The 27,490-nt window shown below is 37.6% G+C and overlaps 1 protein-coding gene across 2 annotated transcripts; it reads right to left on the reverse strand.

Annotated features, from left to right (window-relative positions):
- LOC6578532 (protein apterous) lies at positions 1-26,128 on the reverse strand. 2 transcript variants are annotated; one of them, XM_015163201.3, is made up of 8 exons: positions 24,684-26,128; positions 18,668-18,921; positions 18,379-18,595; positions 17,450-17,589; positions 2,605-2,778; positions 2,252-2,511; positions 1,828-2,024; positions 1-1,618 (listed from the first exon to the last, which is right to left on the reverse strand). In XM_015163201.3, exons 1-8 carry the CDS (start codon positions 24,720-24,722, stop codon positions 1,445-1,447), a joined length of 1,455 nt encoding a protein of 484 aa, XP_015018687.1. In that variant the 5' UTR covers positions 24,723-26,128; the 3' UTR covers positions 1-1,444. The 2 variants fall into 2 exon arrangements, with proteins under 2 accessions (XP_015018687.1, XP_002004442.1); XM_002004406.4 differs by having other exon boundaries at positions 18,668-18,924; positions 24,684-26,127.
- Positions 26,129-27,490: the final 1,362 nt, after the last annotated feature.

Below are 27,490 nucleotides of genomic sequence, written 5' to 3' on the forward strand. Positions count from 1 at the left end.
TGGCTTCTATGGTAGGACTTATTGTTTAAACTATTTGTAAGTACAAATTTGCTCCAATTGCATTTTGCATTGCTCATCAGCGTTTCATCAAGCAACTAAATTACCGTAATACTACGACAGACACATATATATATATTTGTATATATATATATGATCAGATATATATATATATATATATGTTTTAGAGCGCTTCGTTAAACTAAATTCATCTCTAACTATTTAATGTTTTGGGCAATAAATATTAAATTTATATTCATATATATATTTATTTATATATATATTAGATTTGTTTATTTAATGCGTATGCTAGTTATATATATATATGCCCAGGTGCATATATCTATATATATATTATGTATATATATAATAAGTATTAACAATATGTTTGCTAAGTTTCTAGTTATCAATATTTACAAATTAATTTTTCTTTACTTTTTTTTTGTTTTTTGATATATAGAAAACAACATTTTGGATCTGAGAGCTGCCAGCAAGACCAACAAGAGTGCGCTAGTCGGTAGTGCACGACTAGTGAATACCCTGCAGCCACAGTGGGGAGCTATAACATTAGGCGAGCTTACTGAAATTTTAGGAGCATCAAGTTAATAGAGAAACATGTGAATGCCTAAGGAAAAACATATTCGTTGGATTCTTGGGCAAAAGGTTTCAGCTATTCAAAATCTAGAATATTTCGAAATTTTATTTTATTAGCAATACCTAATTTGGTAGTTCTAGCATTTAAAAAACTCAAGTTAGCCGTATAAAATATAATCAAAATAACGATATTTATCGATATAACAGAAACAATAAAAGGTATCAGATGAAAATATTATATTTTAGCGGTGTGGGGTAAACAGGAAAACGCATGAACAATTTGAAGGGTTTACCTCTTATAGTACTCGAGTTAAAAGCGCTAAAATGACTACGAAACACACAATCGTACATCTAAATAGGGCAAATAAGGATATACTCTGGCTCAGCCAAGTTTCCTTCTACCTGTAATAAACACTTGTAGTAATCCAATCTACCCTACCAATTTCAATAGCTACAGGGTATTCAAAGTATTAAATTTTGATAAGCGAAATTTGGAATTTTGATTTGGTTTCTAGATGCAACACTACAAAAATACTTAATGCCAACTTGCTGCCACATCTCGTCTAACAACATTATCTTCCACTTCCAGCTCTCCCACCTCGTCCTGCTCCTCTTGCTCTACCATAATTTTTTTATTTTTTTTATTTTTGAGTATTTTTATTTGAATTTGAAGCTATTCATTGCTGGCATTGAACAGGTCCGCCAACGTTAATAGAGCCGCCGATCCATTGCCGCTCGCCTGCAACAATTGCAGCTCTATGGAGTAGGCAGCCGCAGCCGCCGCCGCCGCCGCAGCAGCAGCCGTTGCGGCCGCCGCCGCCGTTGCGTTCAGTTGCTCCCTCTCCAACAGCTGTTAGTCGAGATTGTGCGGTGGCGTGCTGTTCGGTCCGCCCATCATAAACGATGTCGGACTGTGCACCGAAATGCTATCCAGATCCAAGGTGCCGTCGCCCTTCTCCATCAGCCCACTGCCGTCCTGTTTCATCATCATGCGACGCCATTTGGCTCGAGCATTCTGAAACCAAACCTAGAAAAGCGAGGGAGAATATCAAATTATTAGAATTGTATATCTAAATAGTATTTTTTAGTATTTTATAGTATTTTTTGGTATTTCAATTATTTATGAATGAAAGTATCTATTTAAGTATCTGGAAACTTAGTCTCCAAAAATCTAGTATTTTTGAAAATCACTTTTCTAGTATTTGGTATATTTATTTGTTCATTTGGCACACCCACCTGCAGCACTCTCTTTGGTAGGCCCGTTTTCTGTGACAATTGCTTCAGATCCTTTGCATCGGGATTGTGATTGATGGCAAAGTAGGACTTCATGGTGCGCAGCTGATGGTGCTTGAACGAGGTGCGCATGCGTTTGGTTCGCGACGAGGCGCTCATGTGGCTGCCACGACCAAAGTCCACATATTCCGTATTGAGATCTGCCAGCAGAGCAAGCAAAAGCAGAGAGAGAGAGAGAGAGAGAGAGAGAGAGAGAGAGAGAGAGAGATATGATTTTACAGCTCAGTTTTATGATGGGGGTTTTTATGGAGACTGGCGCCAGCTACGGATCAGCCATAAAGTGCTCCGAGACATATATACACTATATATATATGTATGTATGTGTATATATGTTCGTTCGTTCGTTCGTTTTATGTCTTTACTGTACCTATATTAGCTGTAAAGGCCTCGATATCCTTTGGCTTGCGTTTGCGCGGTCTCCCCTTTTGCCGTGCCGGCTGCGGCAAGCCCGTGATGACATGCGAAGTGGGCACAAAAATGCCCGTAGGAACAATACTGCGACTGGGATCCGAATGCGGACTCGATGAGTCATTGTGCGGCGAACCGAATTGTGTGCTATAAGGATATGTGGCGCTCATGCTGGTCGACGATGCTGCGTCCCCCTCGCGCGCTATGCTATAGTGGGTTCTACAGTGAGACAGAGAGAGAGAGAGAGAGAGAGAGAGAGAGAGAGACTGATTAGTTATCTAGTCAATTGACCACATCGAATTTTGCACTCACCTGCAGTAGATAAGCGCATCGATAATGCCATATTGATCGCCCTTGGTTAGGGGCGTATGGCAGACGGTGCAGCAGAAACAGTTAACATGAAAAACTAAATTGCGAGCGCGCATTACCAGCTCGTTGGAGCTTATCGATGCCAGGCAGCGGGAACAGCGGCGTGTGCCAAAAAAACTGCAAAGAAAAGAGAGAAAAGAGCGCATGAAGTACAAATATTGAATCAAATACAATAGTTGCAATATGAACAAGGCGAATATAAGAGTATCCAATTGGAGTTGGCTGGAGATTAGAGCCCGCTGACAACTTATATTCATATATTGCAAGTCAGAATCACACATAGCTAGTCCAATGGGATAACATAAAGTTCAATACTTTTACTAAGTTTATCCATCAACGATATAGATTTTGTTTAGTGGCCACGTAATTAACTTAGATTAGCATAGACTATCCAATTAGAGCTAACAACTGCCAATTTACATGTCAATACGATTATTCAATAAATGCAGTTGGTCTATCAGCTATACCAACAACAACAATTAAGCAATTTATATTACATAAACAATGTTTGATGATTATCCAATAAGATCAAAGTGCTGTCATTTGATATGCGAATGTTGCCAATTAGATAATGTAGGCAATTAATAAGAACAACAATACTAAATACTAGCCAGTTGCAGCATAATTATTTCATAGTAAAATATGTTATATAATTAAAGAATCAATATTTATTTATATGCAATATATTTGCATATATAATATTTCAATATGCAATACCTAGCACTTTCCAATTGGTTTTCACAATGGCTTCCAATTGGTTTTCTTTATGAGTATAAGACAATGTGGCGAATTGGCATAGCGCAACTGTCAGGCAGTCTTCTCTTGTATAAAAGGACGCGCAAGGTCAAGCAAAGTGCAGTGCTCCATGAAAAGTGTAAAAATAATTAATTAAAATGTGTTAAGTGCTACTTCTTTCGAGTGCAAACTAAATGTTGAGTGATAAGTAATGCATGTGATGTAATGCAATGAAGGAAACGCGCATTTTAAATGATAAATGTTATTTTTTTTTTTTTTTTTTTGTTAAGCCAGCCGCCTTCGCTGGGCGAAAAATGGCGCAAAAGTCTTAAACTTGAGTGTTTTTTTTTTTTTTTTTAGTTTGTGTGTGCTTTGCAATTGAGCAGATTTAGCAAATGCCAAAAATGTGCATATAAAGTGCAGCGAAAAGTGTTAAGTGCGTAATCTAAATGTTAATTAAGAAATTGCCATAGCTGCAAAGTTGAACAACAAGGGCAAATGATCAATTCCAATGGAAGGTAATGGAAGGAGTGAACAAGCACAATGCATGCATATGGAAGTACTCACACTCCTACATGCATCAGCAAGCCAAAGCGTTGTCACACTCATACGCACATACGCAGGTTAGTGCGTACTCACTCTCGGGCATACGAATGTATGCAAGTGCTTTGACACACTCACACATACGCATACAGGCGTACTCTCACACTTCTATACATGCGTATTCTTACATACATGCGTACCGTGTAAAGAGAATAGATCAACAAAAAAGATAGTTACAAATATTTCGGCAGCGAAGAGAAAAGACAAAAGCAAATAATGATTAATGGCTGGCGTTGACTTGTGGCGGGCAGTATAAGAGTACTTATACTTGAACTTATGCGCAATATTCGCTGTGCGCTGCATTCGTTTGAGGCGAATTCGTATTAAAGGCAAACTCTTATATGCTTGCAGCAGCAATGAGCGATAATAGCAAGCCACGCCCACTAAACAGCGTGTAATTTATGTTTGTCTGTAAGCTTGACAATTTCAAACCTACAATCACGAAATTTGTAATGTGTAAGCAGAACTTTGAGTAGATTCATATAAGAAATTTAAGAATCATTTAAGATAGGGTATTTTTATAGTTAGTCATGGGTCAGGTGGTACATTCTTCAGTTTATAGCGCATGTAAATTGCAATACAGCCTCCACAGAATTCTAAACAGCGCTCACAATTATATGGCATGATCGTAATAAATCTTCGAAAGGAACCAAAAAGAGGCTGATATATACAAATATATATGTACAATATTTGTATAGGTTTTGTAGGCAATAATCTTCGCTTGGCCAGACAAAATTATGGCCTCTCAACTAATAACATGCTTTCCGGCTGCAGGAAGCTGGCTGGATTGCCGGTGAGCTACTGTGTCTGCCAACGCAATCAATGCCAGCGGCAAGATCTTTGGGAGTCTAGACCCAAACAATGAAGCCGTTAACAAAACGCCCACTCATCGTCAACGTCAGCAGCAGCGTCGGAGTTGGGGATTTGAGTCGAAGCTGGCGTCGGAGTCAGCAATAAGCATCGACGATGTCGGAGCATCACTTTGGAGCGTTCGCTACTGTTTTCACTTTCGCAAAATGACAGATCAAAGATAATCAGCCGTGGTCATAATGATCGAAGGAATACACTGAGAGAAAACAGACGTGAGATCTAGATGTGAAAGAGTAAGGATGAATGAGAGAGGTAAGATTGGGAATTCTCTTCTCATTATGCATACTCTATTCACTAGCTCATTTTAACAATTTTTTCAATACTAAAACTAGTTCATTAGCTCGAAAATGAATATAATACTTTGGTATTTAGTATTGCATCTTTTCGCTCAGTGCATGCAGTTTCGTGCCAAATAATGATGACCCTGTACGCAGACGTTTCCTAACACTGAAGTGCGAAAGAGATGGAGAGAGGGGCGACAGCAATTGGATAGTAGGAAACATCAAATGCACAAGACACGCGATTTCTTTGACATTAATCAAAATAATTGGCGCATTTCACTTCAACTTCGCTCAACAGAGTCATTCTCACATTTTGCTGAAAATGAAATGAAAATGAAAGACAAACCAACTGCAACAATTCCATATAAATTTATCATATTTTTTTCATTTGCTTTTTTTTTTTTTATAGAGCGCGGCGCGCAGCTCGCATTTTCATTTCCCATTCGCAATTTCGTTGAAAATTATTTGGGATGTGACGCCGAGATTTTCTGTTTTGGTTTTTTTTTATTTTTTTATTTTGTCACAGACGCAGACTCTCACCCGAGATCTCTTTCTCTGTGTGTGGATATACCTTGTGTGTGTGCCGGGGGTAAGCCCCATAAATAATATTAAACATGGATGCAGCATCGTGCGAGAGGCGACGCAATGCCTGGGCTACCAGCTCATAAAACTGTTTCAGCGACACAGACAGACGACAACAGAGACAACGGTGAAGCAGGCGGAGATGGAGACGGAGACGGAGACGACGAAGGCGAAGACGAAGACGGTGGCGGCGATGCCTTCATTTCGTGCCACTTTATTTTTGTAAGTGGAGCCGCGTAGCCCTTCGCTCTTCAACCTGCCACGCCCCCTTTTGCGCCTATTGCGCCAACATGAGGCGCACACAGAGAAAGATAGGGAGAGCGAGAGCGAGAGAGTGAGAGGGAGCACAAGAGAGAAAAAATGAATTATGATTATTGCCATGTAAAAGAGCAGGCGAAATGTCAAAGTGACAACGCCTAATATATGATTATGTTTTTCGAGCGCTCGAAATCTGATACTCTCACAAGCACACACACACACACAGACACAACACAGGCACGGGCACGGATACACTCACACACACACATACTCTCTCACATACGTTCTGGACACGCTGGAACCGCAGTCCAGAGAACCCACAGCCTCAATGTCATTTCATGTGATGTGTTGCTGTTGTTGTTGTCGTTGTTGCTGTCGCTGTTTCGGCTTCTGGCTGTGGCTGTGGCTGTGGCTGCGTCTGTCTGTCCATCTGTCCATCTGTCTGTTTGTGCGTTCGTCTGCCCCACTACTATTTCCCACCGCATAGCGCACATCAATCCCAGAGTTGAGCCAAAAACCGATGCGATACCTAAAAACGCCGGCTGACTGCTTGGGTTAACCACATCGTTCAGCTTTATTGTTGTTGTTGCTGGTGTTGTTGTTGTTGCTGTTGTTGTTGTTGTTGCTGTTGTTGTTGGTGTTGCTGTTGTTGTGCTGCACTTGTTTCGGAGGCGTTGCCCAATACACTAATACACTGAGCAAAAATTATGGCTATTTGGGATATGTGAGATTGATTTAAAAGGGAATGAAATTCTTGTTCTATTGGGAAATTATCTATAGGATTATTTATAGATAGAATGAATCTTTTAGAAGTGATGTATATATAAGAAAATGTATAATAATTGAAATTGAAAAGCTCTAAGGAAAAATCTTTAAATATTTAAGATTTTAAGAATTTTAAGAAATATTCTTAAATCAGATTATTCTTAGATTATTAAATTTAAGTTAAAATTTTTTCGCATCATTTTAGAAGAATTTCCAATTAGAATTTATTATTAACAGAAAATATTTTGTTAAAGATTTAAAAACATTTTTAGGAGCTAGGGCTTTAAAATGAAATTAGATTTTTATGTGCATATATAGATGTATTTATCGTTACATAAAAACTAGTTCTACATTTCAATATATCTCTAAATATTGTCCGAATTTTCACACTTGATTTGCATCTAGAATTTCTATATATATATTTTCTTTGAGTGCACTTGAAGCGTGCGAAGCTGCGACACATGTGAGCAGCCGCAGCAGCCACATCCACATCCACATCAGCATCCGCATCAGCAGCAGCAGCAGCAGCTGCTGCAGATCTTTGCTTGATAGCCACGATTTTCGTCTCAGTCACATGAGCTCGTGAGCTTCTGCTTATATTTCACTAAAAAAGTCAAGATTTGTTTTTGTTTTCAGATTTTTTTTCGGGCCTCTGATTACGCAAATAGATATGAAGCTTTTTGGGGTTTGGCTTGGGCTTTGGCTTTGGCTTTAGCTTTTGCTTTAGCTTTGGCTCTGGGCTGATAACAGACAACAGAAATCGTGGCTAAGTGGCGCACTCAAGCAAAGGCCACTCGATGGGCGGGCGCACAGCCCCGGTGAATAGGATCCGTATGTTTGGTAGGCGGAGACCCGGAACATTCAATGAGTTGAGAGAGCTCTGCGCTCTGTGAAGTGTAAACCGACGTGTGGCAACAGCAGCGGCAGCGGCGGCTACTCTTGTTGTGTTATTTGTTGTACGAACAAAAAAAAAAAAAAAGAAGAAAGATGAAAAAAGGGGCACATTGCTTGTTGCACCGGTTGTTGCAACGGGGATTTTGTGAGTTGTAGCTGCCGCTGCTGCCACGTTTCACTGTAACGTGAGAGCATTTGTAGCCGTGCGGCAGCTCAAGTATTTTTTCATACACATATATAACACACGTATATATATATTTATTTTCAAGTGCCACCCGCTGTGGCTTCGGCTCTTCCGATTACAAGGCAAGTAGCAAACAACAACAACAACAACAACATACAGTGAATAGATTTCCCAGACGCCACCCCGTTCGAAGTTTGCAAAAAAAAAAAAAAAACATAAAACTAAAACTCCTCTCCATATATATTTTGTTTTGGGATTTCGTGAGAGCGTACGCCCCGTGGCGTTAATTCGATTCTAGGCTCTGTCGCAGCAGTTGCAGTGGCTGCTGCTGCTGCTCCTGCTGCTGTTGTCCCTGGCTAAAAAAACATATATACAATAATTATTTGCATTTACCTCCACACACATACGTATTCTAGCACATTTTTTTTAGGGTATTAGCCGACCGCGACAAGTTTTGGTTTCTTGAGCTGAGATTTGTGTGTTTAATGTGCCGGAAAATTAGTTTGTTTTGCTGTCTTTTTATTATTTTGGGTTGATCGATGAATGCTAAGCGATTAGCTATAAGCCGCAGGCACAACATAAGCATATGGAGTAATATGGGGAAGGTAGAGAGAGAGAAGCAACCAACTGTTCTTATCCTTGTTTTGTTTTTAGGCAATTTGAATAAATTTAAACTATACATGAATACATTTTCTGAACATTTCGGAAATATTGGTTTATTGATTCGATTAAGCTCTGATTTCCTTGATTTTATATATTAGAACTGATAATCTTTTATAGTTTTTCTAATTTTTCCTAAGCCTATACTCATAGATTTCCTATCAATCATCTTCATAGTAAGAAGAAATAAATTTAAAGGAAGGATCACCTTGATAGAGTCCCGAACATACTTACAATTCTATTGATATGCTTAAAATGTAATTTTATAGCTTAATTTCAATTCAATCCCGAACATAACCTCAAAAAGCTAGTCCAAGCTATTCCAGTTTACATGTCTCGAAACGTTTCTTTCAACTTAAACGTAACGCTCCAGATATAGACCCAACTTATAATACACAACCTCAAAATTTACTAACTCCTAATGTGCTACTGTTTGTGGCTTGTGGCTGATGCTTAAAACCAATAAATTTACATTTACATATGTATGAACTAAGAAAGGGTTTCAATCTCTTTAATAGATTCAACCGTAACTCTCATACATAACCTCAATGCACAAACATAACCTTAACTACTTTATAAATACGCTAAATTTACCGAATTCTCTAAACTGTTTCATTTGCATATGCCTGAAAGCCTCTAGGCATTCCTTAATAGATTCAACTCCCGCACATAACCTTAACTCTGAATACATAACCGCAATATAACCTAACTGTTGATGGGTCTGATCTCTTAAGCCAAATAGTTTTACATTTACATACGAAATTAAAATGTTTAAACGTTCTTTAATAGGCCTCTTCCGGCTTCCAGGAACTTGTGCATCTGATGCTCACCGAAGTAGCATGTATAATTTTGTTTTTGTTTTTATAGTTTAGCTGATTAGATTAGCGCCCCATTGTTTTTGAATTATTTCTTTTTGGATTTCCGAAGGGTTCTCAAGTGTTTGATGTTTGTTGGGTCTATGCGGAGAGCACATAAATTCGGCGTAAAATGATGTTTTAAGATGCCCATTAAACATTTTAATTATCGCGCCGCTCTTGTTGTTTACCCTATATACATAGAGAGTGAGAGAGAGAGGGGAATATAAAGATAGAGGGAGGGAGAGAGGACGATAGCATTAAAGACGTTTGCTCCGCATGAAAAAGGTTAAGTGATTGAGCAGCGAAGCGAGCGACTTGGCTTAAATGTTATGGCTTGAATGCAGCCACCACTTGACGAGTGGTTGACTCACACAGTGCTCCACTGCAGTGGTGTACAATGCACTAGAAAACCGAGTGAAGTTAGTGGTAATAATGCGTTCTAATCTATAAACCTTTGAATATAAGGAAATTTCTTGATAAAGGAAGGGGCTTGAGTGGAATTAGAGAAGTTCTTCTATTAATTTAGCTAATTGTATGCCTTCTTACGAAGTATTTAACTTGAGTTAAGTAGAAGTGCACTTGTTATATAGGAATTGATACACTGATCTTAATCATTTACCGATTTCCGCTGCATTTACTCTTTTCGATTTCTATTTAACAGTAGAGCAAATCAAGTATTTGTTATATATATTTGAAAGGAGTAGGTAGGTATTGCTTTTGATAATACCGAACTGCTACTACTACTACTCTCCTCTCTTTCTACTACTTCTCACTCTCTTTCTGTTCACATAGATAATATTTATAGTTTAGGATCCTAAGTGATATCTTTCGATATATTGGCAAACCATATAATATGGGTTTGATTTGTGAATTATTTTTATAATTTTATTTTACACATATCTTCTAATTATGTATTTTGTAGAATTTTTTTAAAAAGTTGACTCCTGCTTTGGCTCTACTTATACTATATTAACTAATTGGTATTGCAAATTAGTTTCGTACCATACCTGCCGAAGCTTGTGTTTTATGATTGTCCATGGCCTTATCAAGCTTTGACTCCAATCAGAAATTTTTTACAATTTCCCTGTAATCTTATATCATAAAACATATCATAACTCTAATAACCCTCAGCTATTTATCATATTATCTATTACAAATCAGAAATTTTTTGCAGTTTAATTTGCTATCCATTAAAATCACATTTGTTGCAGTTGCTTTTGCTTTATGATTAACACATCTCGTTTCTTTTTTTTTTTTTTTTTTTTTTTTTGCACTCATTGATTATAGTTATTTAATGCAAGCTGAACATATATGTATATAGTGGAGATATCTCACATGCATGTGTATGTGATGTCTGGCTTTGGTTTGCTGACGACGGCGCTACATGGGATCGCTGACAAGTGCTCATAAAAAATAAATACTGCGCTTTTTTCTCAGCCAACTTTTATATACATATTTTTTCTCTCTCTCTCTCTCTCCTGGTTTGCCTTCACCATTGCTCAGGTTTTTTGTTTTGTTTTGATGAGTGCGCTGCCTGCTGTGTGGCTGTGTGTGAGTGCCAGAGGGGGCGTGCCATACTGTGGGGCTAGGGGGGTTGGCCTGCCAGAGCTGGTCTCACATAAAAAAGCGTCGTGAGATAGAATCGTTAAACTGTTTGGCTGTTTAACTACTCTTTTTAATACCCATTCGAATGTGTCTAAACAGGGTGATATGGTTTGGAGGACAGGTATACAATAGCTAAGAAGGCAGATTGATCCTGGAACAGATCGAACAGCTGAAACCGTATCATAAAATTTAGCTTTAGTTGTTTTTTTTTTTTTTTCTTTTACCAAAATCATTTAGATCATTTGATATATGAACTTTGAATTTCTTAAATCTATTCTGTCCATTTCAAGCATAGCATCAATAACTTTCATTATTTCATCAACTCAATTAACATTTATAAGAAATTTCAGACCGGATAATCAACAAATGTATTATCTTATATTCAGAAACCTTTTTTTCAGTAACTACTTTTACTCCTCTTGAGAACTAATTGCTAGGCAGGGTATTACCTAGCTGTGCATTTTCAATTAGAGCACTTTTACAACTATTTTTTGCTCTCAACAGATTTTTTTCAATTTCATTTTAGCTCTTTTTTAGCTGAATTCTTTTTTGTTGTAGTTCTCTCGCTGTTTGCTTAATGAATTCTGCAGATTTTCTATTCATTCGTTTTTGCATGAAGCACAGAGCTAGAGTAATTCTTTTATATATATGTATTTTCCGTCAAGCTGCGAGCTACAACAAGAAAATTATTTTATTGCATAACGCGCGATTTGAGGCTGGCCATAAATTTGGTGCTCGAGTATCTCTTGGCCATTCGTTGGCTACAATTAAATGGTTGCGCTTCGCTGACTTTCAAAACTGTAAACATTTTATGCCAAAAACTTTTTACACATGCCCGTTTTACCCTTTTTTTCTAACCGTGTAACTCTTCCCCCTTTTCTCACTCTACCTCTTTGCCTTCTCTCTCTCTCTCTTTCTGCTATTCCCAACACTTTTTTTTCCTAGTCACTGATTAAGACATTTCGCTGCGCATTTCATATTATTTTATGATACGGTTTTTCTTTATTTTTTTTCTCCATTTATTTTTCACTGCTTTTTCCTTCTATCTGCCTTTGTGCTTTGTGCTCTTGCGCTCTGTGCTCTGATAACGAAGCCAATCAGAAATCTTGCTGGGGAGCACACACATAAAAATTATGACACCACGGCGGTCGCCCCAAAAGGAGTATCTGCTGCTTATATGGAGATGTATCTCTCTGTGTGTGTGCGTGTATTAAGATGCTGCGATAAAGCTGAAGCGCTTTTTATTGCCATTTCTATAGGGTAAATGGGGTATTTGGCTGAGGTGTGAATGTATGTAACAGACTGAGAGTGGCTTAGGATAGTAAGCTGAAGATATATAGAGTTTGCTAGCTAGAATTATTTTAATTCGAATATTATATATTTTCTGATTCCTATATCTAACGATTTCATTATCTGCTTAAAAATTATATTTTCTATTTTATTTCTTTGATTTCTTGAGCGAACTTGAAGAATTTAAGAACTGTAAATATGTAATTTGTCCTGAATTATATATATTGAAGAATTCATGAATTTCTCAGATATATCGGCCTATATCTACATATCAGTATATATGCTGCTAGGGTATTCCCTAGTCATTCACACCCGACTAGAGCACTCTTACTTGTTTTGTGACTGTTGGTGGTGGAGCTGCTGCTGCTCGGCTGCTCGGCTGCTTGGCTGCTTGGCTGCTTGGGTTGGCTTGGCTGCCAGCCTGCAGCTTATCCGCTCTGGCATCAACAGCAACATCATCATGATAGATAAGAGCCGAGTTCAGCTGGGTTGAGTTGCACTTTTATGACGTTGTCGCTGCCAGGATGGCCACGAAAATATGCAGAAAACGAGGTGACAGCCAACAATTTTTACAGCTCTTGCCCCCTTATTTGTGGCTGCTGCTGTTGGCTGCTGGCAGCGAAAACAAGAATTGGCGAGCGAAACAGGTACATTGCCTGATTGTAAAATGTCAACGAGCTGCCTGGAGGGGAGGGTGCAGAGCAGAAAGCAGCTACAAAAGGGAGGAGAGGAGAGCTTAAGTGCAACAGCAACAGCTACGGCAACGGCAACGGCAACGGCAAGCGACGGCTTCAATGTAAGCCACAACAAGCCAATTATTTTCCTGGCCAGGCTTAAAAACAACGGAATTATGAGCAGCCGACAAATATATATACCAAAATACAGATATATATTTATATGTATATACATTGATATATATGTGTACATATATAGTTAACACCACAACAGTGGCAAACATATGTTTTGATGGTCCGATTAGCGCTACAACAAAAAAAGATTGTATTTATGTATGTATATCTGTGTATATGCTCGTTAATATATTTGTTGTATTTGTAGCTTAGTTAGAAAACTCGCCTCGAACAGCAGCCAGTGTGACATGTGTTTCTGTTGCTGTTGTTGTTGTTGTTGTTGTTGTTGCTTATCTAGATGCTTTGTTTTTTTAGTTTATTGGCATCAAATGCCAAATGCCGACCACAGAAAACAAATTTGTTAAAGCCCAGTTAAGAACAAGTTAAATCAATTGGTGAGATGATATAGATTGAAAAATAGTTAGAGGCAGGGAGTAAGGAAGAGGGAGGAAGAGATAAGGAGAGACAGAGAGAGAGAGAGAGAGAAAGAGAGAGAGATTCCGACTGAGTTATTTTAAGACTTAAAAGGAAAAGCTGATTGGCTTTTACATACAGCTTTTATTGGAAAACGGGATTGTTCCTAAGAAAATGAAAATGATTGAAATATTTCATTTTGTATATATTCAAAAAAATAACAATACATGTCTTAAATGTTTTTTCTTTTTTTTTATGTTCAAAACGCCAGAGTATTTAAATGAGGGATAAATTATTCATTTATTATCATAAATTATAATATTTAGACTTCCCAAATATGAAGTTTTATCGTAAACAAGGACTATAAAAGTACTATTATTTAATTATTTCGATTTATAGCTTTCCTTATTTATTTAATAATTATTTTTCAACATTTCTTTATATTCATTCAGTTATTCAAACCTGTGCATAGCACACATAAAATATATAATTTCGAGATAATGCCAATCAACAAACAAGCCGCTAATCTATAGGAAAATTGCAATAAAATAAACAAGAATATTGAATTTCTTGCACATAAATTTGAATTAGAAATAACCTAATGAACTTTAGAAAATATGAGCTAAACTCTATATGATTTAACAAGGCATATTATAAAGCTACGCAAATCTCGATTTATATATGCATACGCATTTGTATGTATACATTATTGTATATAAGTAAGTTTAACCTATTCAAACTTAAATTAAATACTTTGTTGGGGTCGCCTCATTGACTATCAGCATGAAAAACATTTTGAATTGAAAATATATATTTTACAAATACATACAAATATGACACGTGTCAGTGTGTGTGGGTGTATGGCAACGTATATATGTATGTCTATGTACTTATTTTTCAATAATAATTACTGTTGACCTGCTTTGACCGCAAAACACGAGCAGACAAATACGATTGCTAGATTCTATAGAAATGTTTTATGAAAATGTTTCTTTGTGTGTGTGTGTGTGAATATGTATATGTGATATTTTTTGTTGTCAATAAGCCGGCTATGAACTGAACTGAGTTTCCATTTCAGCCAATGGCCGAAAAGACTAATAAAAGTCAAGTTAATATGTGGTCTGCTTTTAAGTGTATTTAAAACTACTTTGACCAGGTAATTAAAGCAAGATTTTAAGAATGTTTGAATTCAATTTGAAGGGGACTTTAAAGCGATGTTTTGTGCTTATGTATTTCTAGTTGATTAGAGTGTGTGTGTGTGTGGAGGGTAGAAAGTAGAGAGAGGATAAATATGTATGAATATGGGATTGAATTTATATATATATTTTGAGCAGGTTTTTAAAGTTTTATGCCATGAGAAAAAAGCTTTAAAAAATGTTAATGTGTATATTTAAATTTTTCTTATATGTATAAATACAAATTATGTACATATATTTAATTGATATAAATTAGGCTTCAAACATAAATATTTGGAAAATATGTAAAAAAAAAAAAAAAAAAAAAAAAAAAACTGTCAAGAAAAATTGCGAAAAATTGGAAATGAAAAGAAAAACACTATTTACTAAAAATTCATTGAGAGCCAAAATGTTTTCATCTGAAAAATTCGTTTTTAATCCCATACTAACCTAAAACAAATGTGTCTTAATAAATTTAAAATAACCAAAGTTAATTTATTAAAAATCTTTCTCATATTTAACAACAACAAAAATCAAAAGATCTATAAGAGATCGTTACATTTTCTACATACCCTATAGAAATTAATATAAATTTTTGCCTTCATGTTTTTATAATTTTGAAATGAATTATAACGCGTCGTATTCAGTTTAACAAAACATGAATTTATTGCGCTGATGCGTTGATGATTTTTCAAGAGAAAAGGAGAGAGAGAGAGGGGCAGAAAGAGAAGAGGGGAAGTGAGGGAGAGATTCGCGCACACCCACAACATTTGCCCCATAGAGTTAACGGTGCATAGGGCATAAATTTTGGACCCCTCCGAAAAAAATGGGAAAAAAAGACAGTGCGACGACTTTGTCGAGTCGGCGTTGTCATATTTGACATCAGCTCTATAAATCAACAAAGAATGTCGTTGTCGTTGGAGCGAGGAAGAGAGAGCGGACATGGCGAGAGAGTGGTGGAGAGTGAGAGAGGGAGGGAGGGTAGGGAGCGAGGTCTTGCTTTCGATTTGATTGATAATGGCAGGCAGGCAGGCAGGCAGAAGGCAGCCTGCATTGCCGGCGGAATGAAACGAAATGAAACATTACGGCGGAATGGATTGTGGATTGTGGAGGCTATTGTATGACATGACATGGCGGCAAACAGCAAGTATGTGTGTATGTTTGTATGTATGTGTGTGTGTGTGTGTGTGTGTGTGTGTGTTTGTTTGCAAGCCAAGCGAAGCGGTTGCGCAAGGGGAAGCAGACAGCATGCAGCATGCAGCATGGAGCATGTAGCGCATGCAGCATGCAGCATCATTCGACTGCGCGACTGCGTATTTTGAAATATGGAGCGGTAATAAATGTCACAAGAATCATTTGAGAGGAAATACGAGTGACGAGCGTGACTTGCATTCGATTTATGTTGCAAGCCATGTAGCTGCATGCCTCAAATGATGCCACTGCTGCGACTGCCACTGACATCAGGCCCAGCCACAGCCACAGCCACAGCTACAGCCACCGCCACAGCCACTGTCAGTGCCACTGCGACTGCTTCCTCTGCTGACTGCATGAATGATAAAGTTTTTGATTTACGCATTGGCTCTGAGCAGGTGTTGCTAGAAGAAAAACTTTTGACTTGACTTTGCCTAGCGACCTGCAGCAGCGACCTGCAGTGGCAGAAGCAGCGCCGATTGCTTTAATTGCCATGCCACAACAAATTGTAGGCGTAGACCCATATGTGTGTGTGTGTGTGTTTGAAATTTGGCATAATTATAACCTGTTTTCATTTTGTTCATGCTGCTGCCGCTGTTGTTTTAATCTCGCGTGTTGCTTGCAGCGCGTGAAATCGCGTTACAGCAGCAGCAGCACAGCAGTTGCAGCAGCTTCCTAGCTTTGCAGCCACCCAAGCGCAGAGTGTCAACCTCTAAAAGCCGCAGACAGCCGCCAAGGCGCTGGGCTTTGATAGTCTGGCAACTGTTGCAACTTGCAATTGCGGTGCAACAGCGGTGTCTAGCGTGAGCGAAGCGGCGAACGAACGTTCTTGAGAAACGTTGAACGCGGAATGGGAATGCAGGCAAGCAGCAGAACCACACGCAGGTCCATGCAGCCAGGCGAAGCTAGGAGAGAGGTGAGCCGAAGAGAGCTGAGGAGCTGAGCTCAAGAGAGGGAAGTGAGCTGAAGCTACAGCTGAGGTAGAGGCGCTGCAGTGAGGAGAGCTGAAGCTAGAGGTGACGAGGTGAAGAGTTGTAGGCGACGGCAGTGGATGAGCGGAGCAGCAGTGGAAGAGCACACACAAAGTGAGCGAAAGGTATGGATGGGGAGGGACGAGGTGTTGGCTTTGTGGGGGCGCTGTTGGAGCGACTAGCGCTGGCACTGTGGTGTCTTTCGCAGCGGTCGCGGTCTGCTTATTGCCGTCACCAAGCATTGACTGGCTAGGCCAGACTAGCCTTCGCACAGTGGTGCAAAAAACAAACAGCGAAAAAAAAAATGAAAACAAAAAAACAATGCATGCATATAAATATTTCATTTGCGTGTTTGGCAATCATTTTCTAGTCAATGTCTTGGCATGCAGTTGGAGGTTCTCTTTCTGCTTTTATCTGATGCAGACCCTAAGCCCGACTCTGACAGACTGACTGGCTGAGTGAGTGAGTGAATGAATGCTTCCCAAGAGCAGCAGCAGCAGCAGCAGCTGCAGCAGTAGAAGCAGTAGCAGCTTGATCTGCAGTTGCATTCACATTAGAATCAACGGAATTGGCACTTTTGGTTGCATTTAAGGTCTGCAACTTACCTATAATAATCGTTTTTGCAATAAATGTTGCCATCACGTGAATAACATGAGGATTCCCGTTCCAGAGGCTGGCGACATGCATAACACTGCAAGCAGCTGGCATGCCAGCGTTTTTCCACAGCGGAGAGGTAGAAACGATCCTGTAAAATTAAGCATAAAAATCATTTATATAAATATATATAGCTTAATGTAATATTCTAAATAGTTTTATAGATTTTTTTTTGAAAAATTCTTAACACAATAAAAATAGTTCCTATGCATTTAATATTTCTTTGTCTTTTCTTTTTTTGCTTCAACACCTGTCTTGGTTTTTGCACATTCTTAATAATAATTTATATAATTATATGTTAATTTATAAATATACACGTTCTTTGTTTGAGCTATAAAAGTGCTTATAAATAAACAATAAAAACAAAACAGATATATATTGAGTAAACGCAGTGTAATGAAAATATAATTTTAAGCAATGACATTCAACTTTCGATTGAATATATATTTTTATATGTATAAAAATATTATATTTATATATTTATTAAAGAATTAAATATATACTCTTTATCGGATTTGTGCAATGCCCTTCTAGTTGTTTGTTCGTGTGACTGCAAATTGAAAATAGTGGCCTGGAAGTATTTTAGCATAGCTCATAGCTTTATACTATACTTTTCATAATAATATGTGCCTATTTTTACCTACAACATTTTATCCTAATGTCTTTTATTCATAGAAATTCCGCATTCCCTCTATCAAACACTCACAAAATCTGTTTCCCAATTGGATTTTCTAACAGCTCCTTTGCCGTCGGCATATGTAATTATATCCTGAATGTATCCTTACCACAAGCAAAACACACACATGTATCTCTATCATACACACATTATCTCCTTCCCTCTCTCCCTCTCTCTCGCTCTCTTTCTATCTGCTTCACTTACCTGTATTTGTCGGCCGCAGCCGGCGCAATCGTCTGGATTGCGGGTTATTTTGCTATCGTTGGTGGATTCGGGACTGCTGGGTGGACCGAAGGGTTCCGTTTTAAATGATATGCCCGATGTGGTCTCATCGCTGACCTCCGTGCAATCCGTGCGACTGCGGCTAATTGAGAACTTGGCCGTTGAGTCCTCAAACGTGGCGCGATCGGCGGTCTCATAGCTATGGAAAGGGATAGATAGATAGATAGATGAATAGTTTCATCCCAGTTGCGGCTTAAGTGGTTTCTCTCACCTTCTATATGACTCGCTGCCGTATGCATTGCCAAATGGCTTTGTACTCTGATCACAAATATCTGGACACGATGATGTCGAGCATGTGCGAAACAATGGATGATGATGATGATGGTGATTGTTGTTATTATTGTTGTTGTTATTAATATTATTATTTGCACCTGCAGCACTGCCGCACTGATTGCTCCCTTGATGTGCTACAGGTGGTGTTAAACTTTTCTCCCTTGCGCCGGGCCCAAGAAATCTTGCGCTCTGCTGCTGTAAAGTTAATCGAATGATAAGAAAGAAGTAGAATAAGCATCTTTTTGTTCAGATATGGTAAAATATATAATTGTATAATATATAAAAATTTTGAAAATTTTGTATTTATTTAATATTTGACATTTTTTATAGCAAAAAGAGAAAGATTTTAACTGGAATTTGCCATAGAAGAAGAATTTAATATATAATATATTTATATATTACCTAAATAACATTTTCTGGTTTTCATTTATATTTTTTACATTTTATTAATTTAAAAGATTGTATTTGATATTTAATAAAAAAAATAAAATAAAATAAAAATAAAAGTCTGAATAACTTGAGATCAGTTTAAAAATTGACGTGTTATAAAATGTAAAAATTTCTGTGATACAAAAATTTAATGTATAACATGCATATCGGCATATAATATATAGTATTATATACAGTATTTGTTGTTCAAATTAGCATATTTCACCGTATATGTATTTTCATCTTTAGTATATTCTCATTTAAAGTAAAAAGTGCTCATCGCTTGATTTCCGTTTCACTCAGCTCGAAAATTTTTCACAAATTTCTTCACGAATGCATCTCAAAAGGATATGTGCCACAAAATGATGCATGAAATTTTCAATGGCGGCGGCAAAAGTTAATTTCAATTAGGCAAAATTTTTTGCTGCTGTTGCCGCTGACTTTTCCAAGAAAACGTTGCGCGACATTTGGAAGACGAACTGGGGCAGGGGTTGAAGTTGGCTGCAATGGGGTAGCGGCAATCGGGGCGACAGGGGGGCGGTAACAACGACAGATGCCTGAAAACTTAGCCTAAGTCCCCCGACCAGCCCCTCTTCCCTCTATGCCTCCTATTCATTGAGCAGCACGTAGTTCTGCATATATTTATCTGCGGCCACAAAATATTATTTTCGAGTACCAAACGAAGCGCAGACATCTTGTCGCACATTGCAGACAAATTATACATATATGTATATATATATATAGTGAGTTGATCTGGCGAGTCGCTACGTATCATCGATGCTCCAGTTTACTTATTTTTTGATTAATTAGTTGAAAATAGTTTTCAACTGTTTGGCTCTGTGTTTACTTAGAAGGATGACAAGTTTTTTTTTTTTTTTTCGACTAAAGCCAAAAACTTCATTTTTATTTTGTTTTTGGCAGAAGAGGAGTATATTGGTTTGTGTGTGCAGCTAGCTCTAATTTTGTCTGGCTGTGTGATATGCAAAATTAGCGGTATATATAGATAAATTTTACAAAGCTTTGTGCCTCTTTTAATATGATCTTTTAATATGATTTTGGCAAATATCTTAGATATTTCTGTGATAATACCAAGGTAAATGAAACAAATATAGAAATTGAGTCAATATTGAACTGATCTATAGATAAAACTATCAATTTTATCGTACGCTCAAATTCAACAAGTGCATTTCAGTTGGACCTTACCGACAGATTGAGATACAGACTAAATTACTATTGATTCATGCAAAAATAATCAACATATATAAATAGGGGCGTGTCAAACTGGAAACAGCGTTCGAGCCGTGCCGAAATGTTGCTGGATTTTTTTTATTATGTTCCGAAATTTTGAGTTTTTACCTCGAAAACTGTAAAAGATACTGCTTTAGCCGATTTGACCCACCCCAAACGAGCGTAGATATATGTGATTTTGCTATCAACGCGAGTATAAATTCCAAATTTGTTTTTTGAAAGACTAGAAAATGCATTTTCCGACTGGTCAAGCCCCTAGTGGGTGGCTCGGAGAACTCTATAAGTTTCACATTTCAGTCTCTAACTTCATTAATCGCGAAATGTTTTTCGGATGAACGGACAGCCAGACTGACACTGTTCAAAATCAATCTACTCATTTTTTTTACTTTCGTGCAGGAGTATAAAATCAAGAATTGATACAGAACTTACATATTTTTATGTAACATGAACGAGTATTAAACAGTCATTGACACCCATTAGCAACATTTTTACATGTTTCACTTTGCTGTTTTACTACAAATTTTATTTGTTTATTATTTTCTTCTTTTTTCAACTTGATATTTTTTTTTTTGTAAATTTTTTTCCATCTCTGTTTGGTTAGACATCGGTTTTTACCTTTGGGGGTAAACACAAAGCGCAACATTTTGCAGTCTGCCATTTTTAGTTGGCAATATTTCAACATTTTGTTTCGATTTTTTTTGGTCAACTACATACATAATACCCCAACTAAAATGGCCTAACCACATTTCTTATAGGCAACGGCAGCTTCTTATATATACACTTATTTGTGCAACTTGATGGCTTGATTTGTTGCCTGAAGCGTGTCTCAAAATGGGAAGATATGCCAAAAAGAAATAGTTACTACAATGCGGGTAGATAAAAGACGTAAGGCAGAAACTTCTTTTGTACATATTTGTTGTGATAACTCTGAATACTTGAGCTCTTTTATTAGAAATAGAAATATCCACGTAGCTGAATTTTTATATATATTTTACATTTTTCGAATTTTATTTTTAGCTATTTAAGATCATCAAGAGTGATATTTTAAATTCTTTGTAATAATAAGCAAGTAAAATAGCAAGTAAGGGTGTTGTATATCGCAATAATCGACTAACAATTACCCTTAATTGCGACTTGAATTGTTTTATTAGTACTGACTCAAATAATTAAATGATTTACCTTATAAATTATATATAACGGAAACAAATTTTGATCTGTGCCAAAGAAAATGTAAACTAGTTCTTTAAGATTCTGATTTACAGTAGATAATGACTTTTTGAATATATATGCCACACATATTAATATGCAATAAAAGGATATCAAAATCATGTAAAACATTGCAGTGGATCAAAGCCGACGGTCTTAAAAAATCGTTTATAATAAATATTGACTAATAGCGCAAAGGTTTTATAATATTCAATATTTAAGCGGTCGGTAGGAAAGGTTAACTGTAATTTGTAGCAAACCATATAGAAATATCTATTGCAAGCATATATGTATAGATAATCTTTCGAGCCTTTAGACGGAAGTTTTTTAGAACCTAGGTACTGTTTTCTCACTTCATGAAAGTGTATAAAAACAAAAACTGTCAAACATATTTAGGCGTAGCATTCTCTACCTGCTTTTATTTATTCCTATAAAGCAAGTCACGCTGTAAATTCTGCGCTTAAACCGATTACGAATTATAAAACGCATATCATGTAAGCCTTTTTACTCGGCTGTCTTCTTCTCTATGTTGTTTCTTTATTGATAGTTCATTATGCATGACCAGATAGCGTACACATATATATATATATATATAATATACGTTACTGAATAGGCGTTTTTCTACTTATGTTAAAGCCTTGAATTAAGAAGATTTAAAAAAACAAGTAAGAAAGCTCTAGTCGAGACTGCTCGACTACGAGATCCCCTGAACCCTTGGAGCAATAGATATTTCAATACTTTTTCGCGACTTTCAGCTTACACAAGAAACACGCACACACACACACACACACGCACGTACGCACACACAGGTATACATACACACACACGCATACAGACACACATACACACACACACGCATACAGACACAAACGCATACACACACACACATACACATACAAGCAACCACGCATAAACACGCATGGGCTGCAGTGTGCGCTTACTATGAGAACTTAATTGTTTAATAACTTTTTTTATGGACGTACGATCTTCATGAAACTTTTAGATTATGATTATAACATGAATATGCATGTAATTGCCAAAGCACAAGTCTCTAGTATTTGAAATACGCTTTTTACAAAAGTGAGGGTGAGGGGGGTGAATTTAGAGGTGGGGGTAAATTTTAACAAAAACCGAAATTGTATAAATTGCATATAAGCATACATTAAAAATTTGGAGACTCTAGCAATAAAGGTGTAGAAGATATAATTTTATAACTGGGTTTCGATAAGGTTTTTTATCGATAAAAAAGATCGAGATGAGTTATCGATTTTTAATGATAAACTTGATATGCGCGCTGTAATTACGGACATTTTAAAAAAAATTTGAAGTCTCTAGCTCTTATATCTTCTGAAATCGACGCGTTCATACATACGGACAGACGGACAGACGGACAGACGGACAGACGGACAGACAGACGGACAGGGCCAAATCAACTCAGCTCGTCACCCTGATCAAGAATATATATACTTTGTGGGGTCTGCCACGCCTCCTTCTCCCTGTTACATACATTTCAACAAAACCATTATACCCTGATTTCCCATTGAAAATGGGTTCAGGGTATAAAAATAATATTGTGAATATAGAAATAATATCTACAACAAATATAATTTTGTTAATCAAAACTTTTCTGACTGAAAAAGCTAGAGTAGAGTCTATATTATTTATAGATAAATAGTACCATCAAATTTTATTACTTTAAGCATTCAAAAGAAATCAGAAAATGTCATTCTATTCTATCGCTCTACTCATCGTATACTTAATATTTGCCTGAGCAACAATTTTTGTCTCTAATCACGAAGCCAAATATCTATAGAAAACATATCTACAATCTACATAGCATCAACTGTAAGTAAGCTCTTTCCAACTGATTGTTGGCAACTGATTTTGTTATCGATCCATGACAACAACAACACAGAGTGAAAGAGGCAGAAGCAGAGACAGAGAGAGAGAGAGAGAGAGAGAGAGAGAGCATACTTAAAGTCAATTCATGATCTGTTGCGTTGTCACTGAAAACCAAATGCACAAGGGGGTTTTCTTATCGCTAAATGCGCTTCGATTGCTCGAAGTCTCGCTGCTGTCTCCGTTTCAGTCGCTGCGGCTGTCTCTGCGGATCGATAGGAGTCGTAGCTTTTGGTCTGGCATTGATAACATTTGTAACCCGAGCTCGAGATAAATCACAAATTAATCAGCGACCATAGACCTGAATGCGGCTGATGTTGACGCTGACTCAAACCAATTTTGATTTGGTTGAGCGTGTGGAAATCCGAAACAAAAACGTTTTAGAAATTTGTCGAGAATGCTTTAAGGTCAGTCTATCGTTAAAAGGGGAGTCGTTTTAAAATATCGATCTTGGGGAATATTCAAGGGGCAGAGTTGGAGATATGAATTCAGCTGTGATTTTCAATGATCATTGGAAATTTTTCTAGCTAGAAAGTGTCTCAAAACTAATTAGTTTAATGGACTTTTCTTAGCAGTCTACCGATCTATCGATACTTATCGATTTCTTTGATATTTTGACTTATAGCTTATAAGATAGGTATAATATATATTTAGTGTGGATACATTATCTTTGCCTGCTGTCTCATGTTTATTACGAAACATACATTTTGAAATATATCATTTATTTCAGCATGATATTAATGTATCCATTTATCGATCTATTGCAGATTTCCACGCCTACATTCACAAATATGCTTGCTGGAGGTGGACCATGGTAAGTGGTGGAAAAGTTATATACATTTTATACACTTAAACAATCTTTAATATATCATCGATTTTCCGTTTTCTCGATTGAAATTATATATTGCAAAATTATATCAAAATTTAATTAGTGCAGTTAGCAATATTGCTCTAGTTGCCATTGATCTCATGAGTCTATGTATATATTTTACAATCGATTAGAAAGACATATCAATAAATTGTGATTTATCGATAACATATGAACAAACAGTAAGTTGGCTAAAGAAGCTGTAAGCTTTCGTTATTGACTTTAGCTATTAAACCACCTACATCTTCTGCTATATTATCGGATATTGCCCTATCGATTTTTGTTTCACCTGTCGATAACTTACCCAATGCATCACAGGGCGCTCCTCGGTGCAGACGCCCATGTGCGTCTTTTGGAATGACACGAGGTCTATTTCCAACGATGATGATGCCTGTCTGGTGTATGCTTGTTGTTATTGTTGGTTGTTGTTGTTGTTGGAATTTGCAGGTTGTTGCTATGTGTTGTTGTATCCTGATTATTGTTGTTGTTATTGGTGGTGCAGCGACTAATCGCAAGGCAAATGCAAGAAGGCTAATTTGGTCCTATTTAATCCAGTAATTTTGTATAGATATTTGCAGAATTTGTGCGCATTGCTTCGATTTGTTTCTTTTCTTTTTTTGTGCAAAATTTATGAATGATATGAAAACATCAAATTTATAGATTGAACATTTTTACGTCAGCAAGAAAAAACTTTCTATATAAATTATTTGTTATATATTTTTATTTCACTTCGTATATAATATATATTTATAATATATATAATTGGCTTTATTTTATTATGAATTCGTATTCATTTTCAGCTTGAAGGTAATTTAAGGAACATTTGGGTTTTAGGTGACGCACACACAGACACACACACACACACTCGCGCAGAGACGCACACACACTTGCTGCGGCAGGTAATGTTGACTTTTTTCTTGACGTTTTATAGGCCGACACGGACTACGGTTTAACGAGACTCCCGAATATATGTATGTATATATATATGTATGTATGTATTTAGACGACACCGGTGCCCGAAATTAATTTATGACATTAATTTACGAGACAGCGCGTGGAATGGCACTCACTGTAAATTGAGTGGTAAGGAAAAGGTCTTTCAGTCTCTATGTGTGTTCCCTACGACGGCAGCGGCAGCAACGGCAGCAGCAGCAGCAGCGTCAGCAGCAAACAGAGATGCGTGCTACTGATAAGGCATTAGGAGTTGAGCGGATGCGCCTTGTGCTGATGATAACTAAATGAAGAAGACTTTGACTTTGGACGGCAGCAGCGACAGCAGCAGCAGCAGCTGCTATTGATATTCGGTGTGCCGCGAATTACGATCGAAGCCAAAAGAAAGAAATTCACACAAAAAAACCGACGGCGAAATGTTGTAAGTGTAATCAAGGCGAGCTTAAAGGTTACGCCCGCGGCAAACACAGAAACGAGGCGAATACAATACAATTCAATTTATTTTCTTTCTTTTTATTAGAAACTGTTGTCGTTGTTGTTGTTGTTATCGTTGCTGTTGTATATGTATATAAAAAACAAACGAAAATGCCGAGCGACGTTCAACGTATCAGCGGCGACTGTTGTTGTTGCCACGCGTTAGCAAACTGCGGCGACAAAACTCGCGTATGTTATATTGGGCAAGAAAAGGTCGACTCCGACACCGACTCCGACTCCGATTCCGACGTTCGTTTGTTCGTGCTGCGTCGCTCGCTGCGATTCGATTTTTTGTACAGAGAAAAACATCCGCGCAGACAACCAGTCAGCGTAGCGGCGTATTACTGTGTGTTTGTGCCTGCAGCGAATTCACAAGCTCTAGCTCTGAGATGCCGCTCGTTCGCAGCCAGCGCCAGCGCCAGCAGCAGAGGCAGAGGCAGCAACGAGTCAAAACACAAACAAAATACACAAGCAAGCAAGAAAAAAAAACAAAAAACCAACCACCTATAGCGGTCTCTCGCTTGCGCTTGTCTGGCTGTGTGCTATACGTTTTTGCTCTTTCTCTCTCTCGCTCTCACTCGCTCTCTCTCTGTTGCCCGTCGCTCTCTCGCTGGATTTACGCAGCAAATGGCGGCGCTCTCAGCTGATTTGTGTTTGTATGACTTTCTCGCTCGCACGCATGCGGCAAGTGGCGTTTTGAGGGCGTGGTGTTTTTGTCGTCAGTTGCAGAGTAGTCAGCAGTATTGACTCGGCAGCCCCTTGTTGGAGAGAGTTGGAAGAGGCGTTACGGCGGTGGGGTTGCCGAGGAGAAGGGGGACACGATGGCTGGCTGCCAAACATGAATAATGCAACAGCAGAAGAAGCAGCAACAGCGACAACGGCTGTGGCAGCGGTGGCAGCAGCCGCCGTCGCCGCCGATTGTGGCATCACTTGGAGACCCCATGACAGGAATTTTGCGCTCGCTCGCAAAAGATGTTCGCTGCTGGCTGCCTTTTGCTACACAAGTAAGAAGACGTTGCTTGTCGTTGCTGTTGTTGTTGTTATTGTTGTTTTTGTTCTTATTGGGTGCTGTATTTTGTGTGTGTGTGTGTGTGTGTGCGTTTGCCTTGGGACCTCTATGGCTATGCCCTCCTTCGTTCGTTGCTGTTCGCTGTAAAAGGCAAAAGAAAATAATAATAAAAAAAATAAGGTTTGAAGAAAATCGAGCAGGTCTTATTTATTTAGATTTTTTTCTTTGAGCATTTTATGATATACATATATATTTTTTTCTTCTTCATTTTTATTATAACTTCGTTTTTTTTGTGGTTTTTTTTTTTGCGCTTCTTCAAAGCTTTTTGTTGTTGTTGTTGCGTTCGCTGTCGATTTCTTTTCTGCTACCTCTTCTTTAGCATTCTTATTGTTGTTGTTGTCGTTGAATTGCTTTGATGGCTTATAGAATAATTTTGGGTGGGGGCTTGGATGCTGGGCGCTGCTGCTTTTTTGGCCGTAAGTATCGGATTCGCATTGTCAGCTTTTCTTACACACTTTACTTTTTCTTAAAAAAATATATTCACACACATTTATATACATACATATACAAATGTACATAAGAATGTGTGTTTTATGTATTTCGGTTTTAAGTGAAATCTTTTTAGTATTTGTCCAAGTACTTTTGTTAAATGTTTTACATAAGCTTGAAAGTTCTTC

The sequence above is a fragment of the Drosophila mojavensis genome, unplaced genomic scaffold (genome assembly GCF_018153725.1).
Source record: "Drosophila mojavensis isolate 15081-1352.22 unplaced genomic scaffold, ASM1815372v1 contig_80, whole genome shotgun sequence".
Classification (NCBI taxonomy): Eukaryota; Metazoa; Arthropoda; class Insecta; order Diptera; family Drosophilidae; genus Drosophila; species Drosophila mojavensis.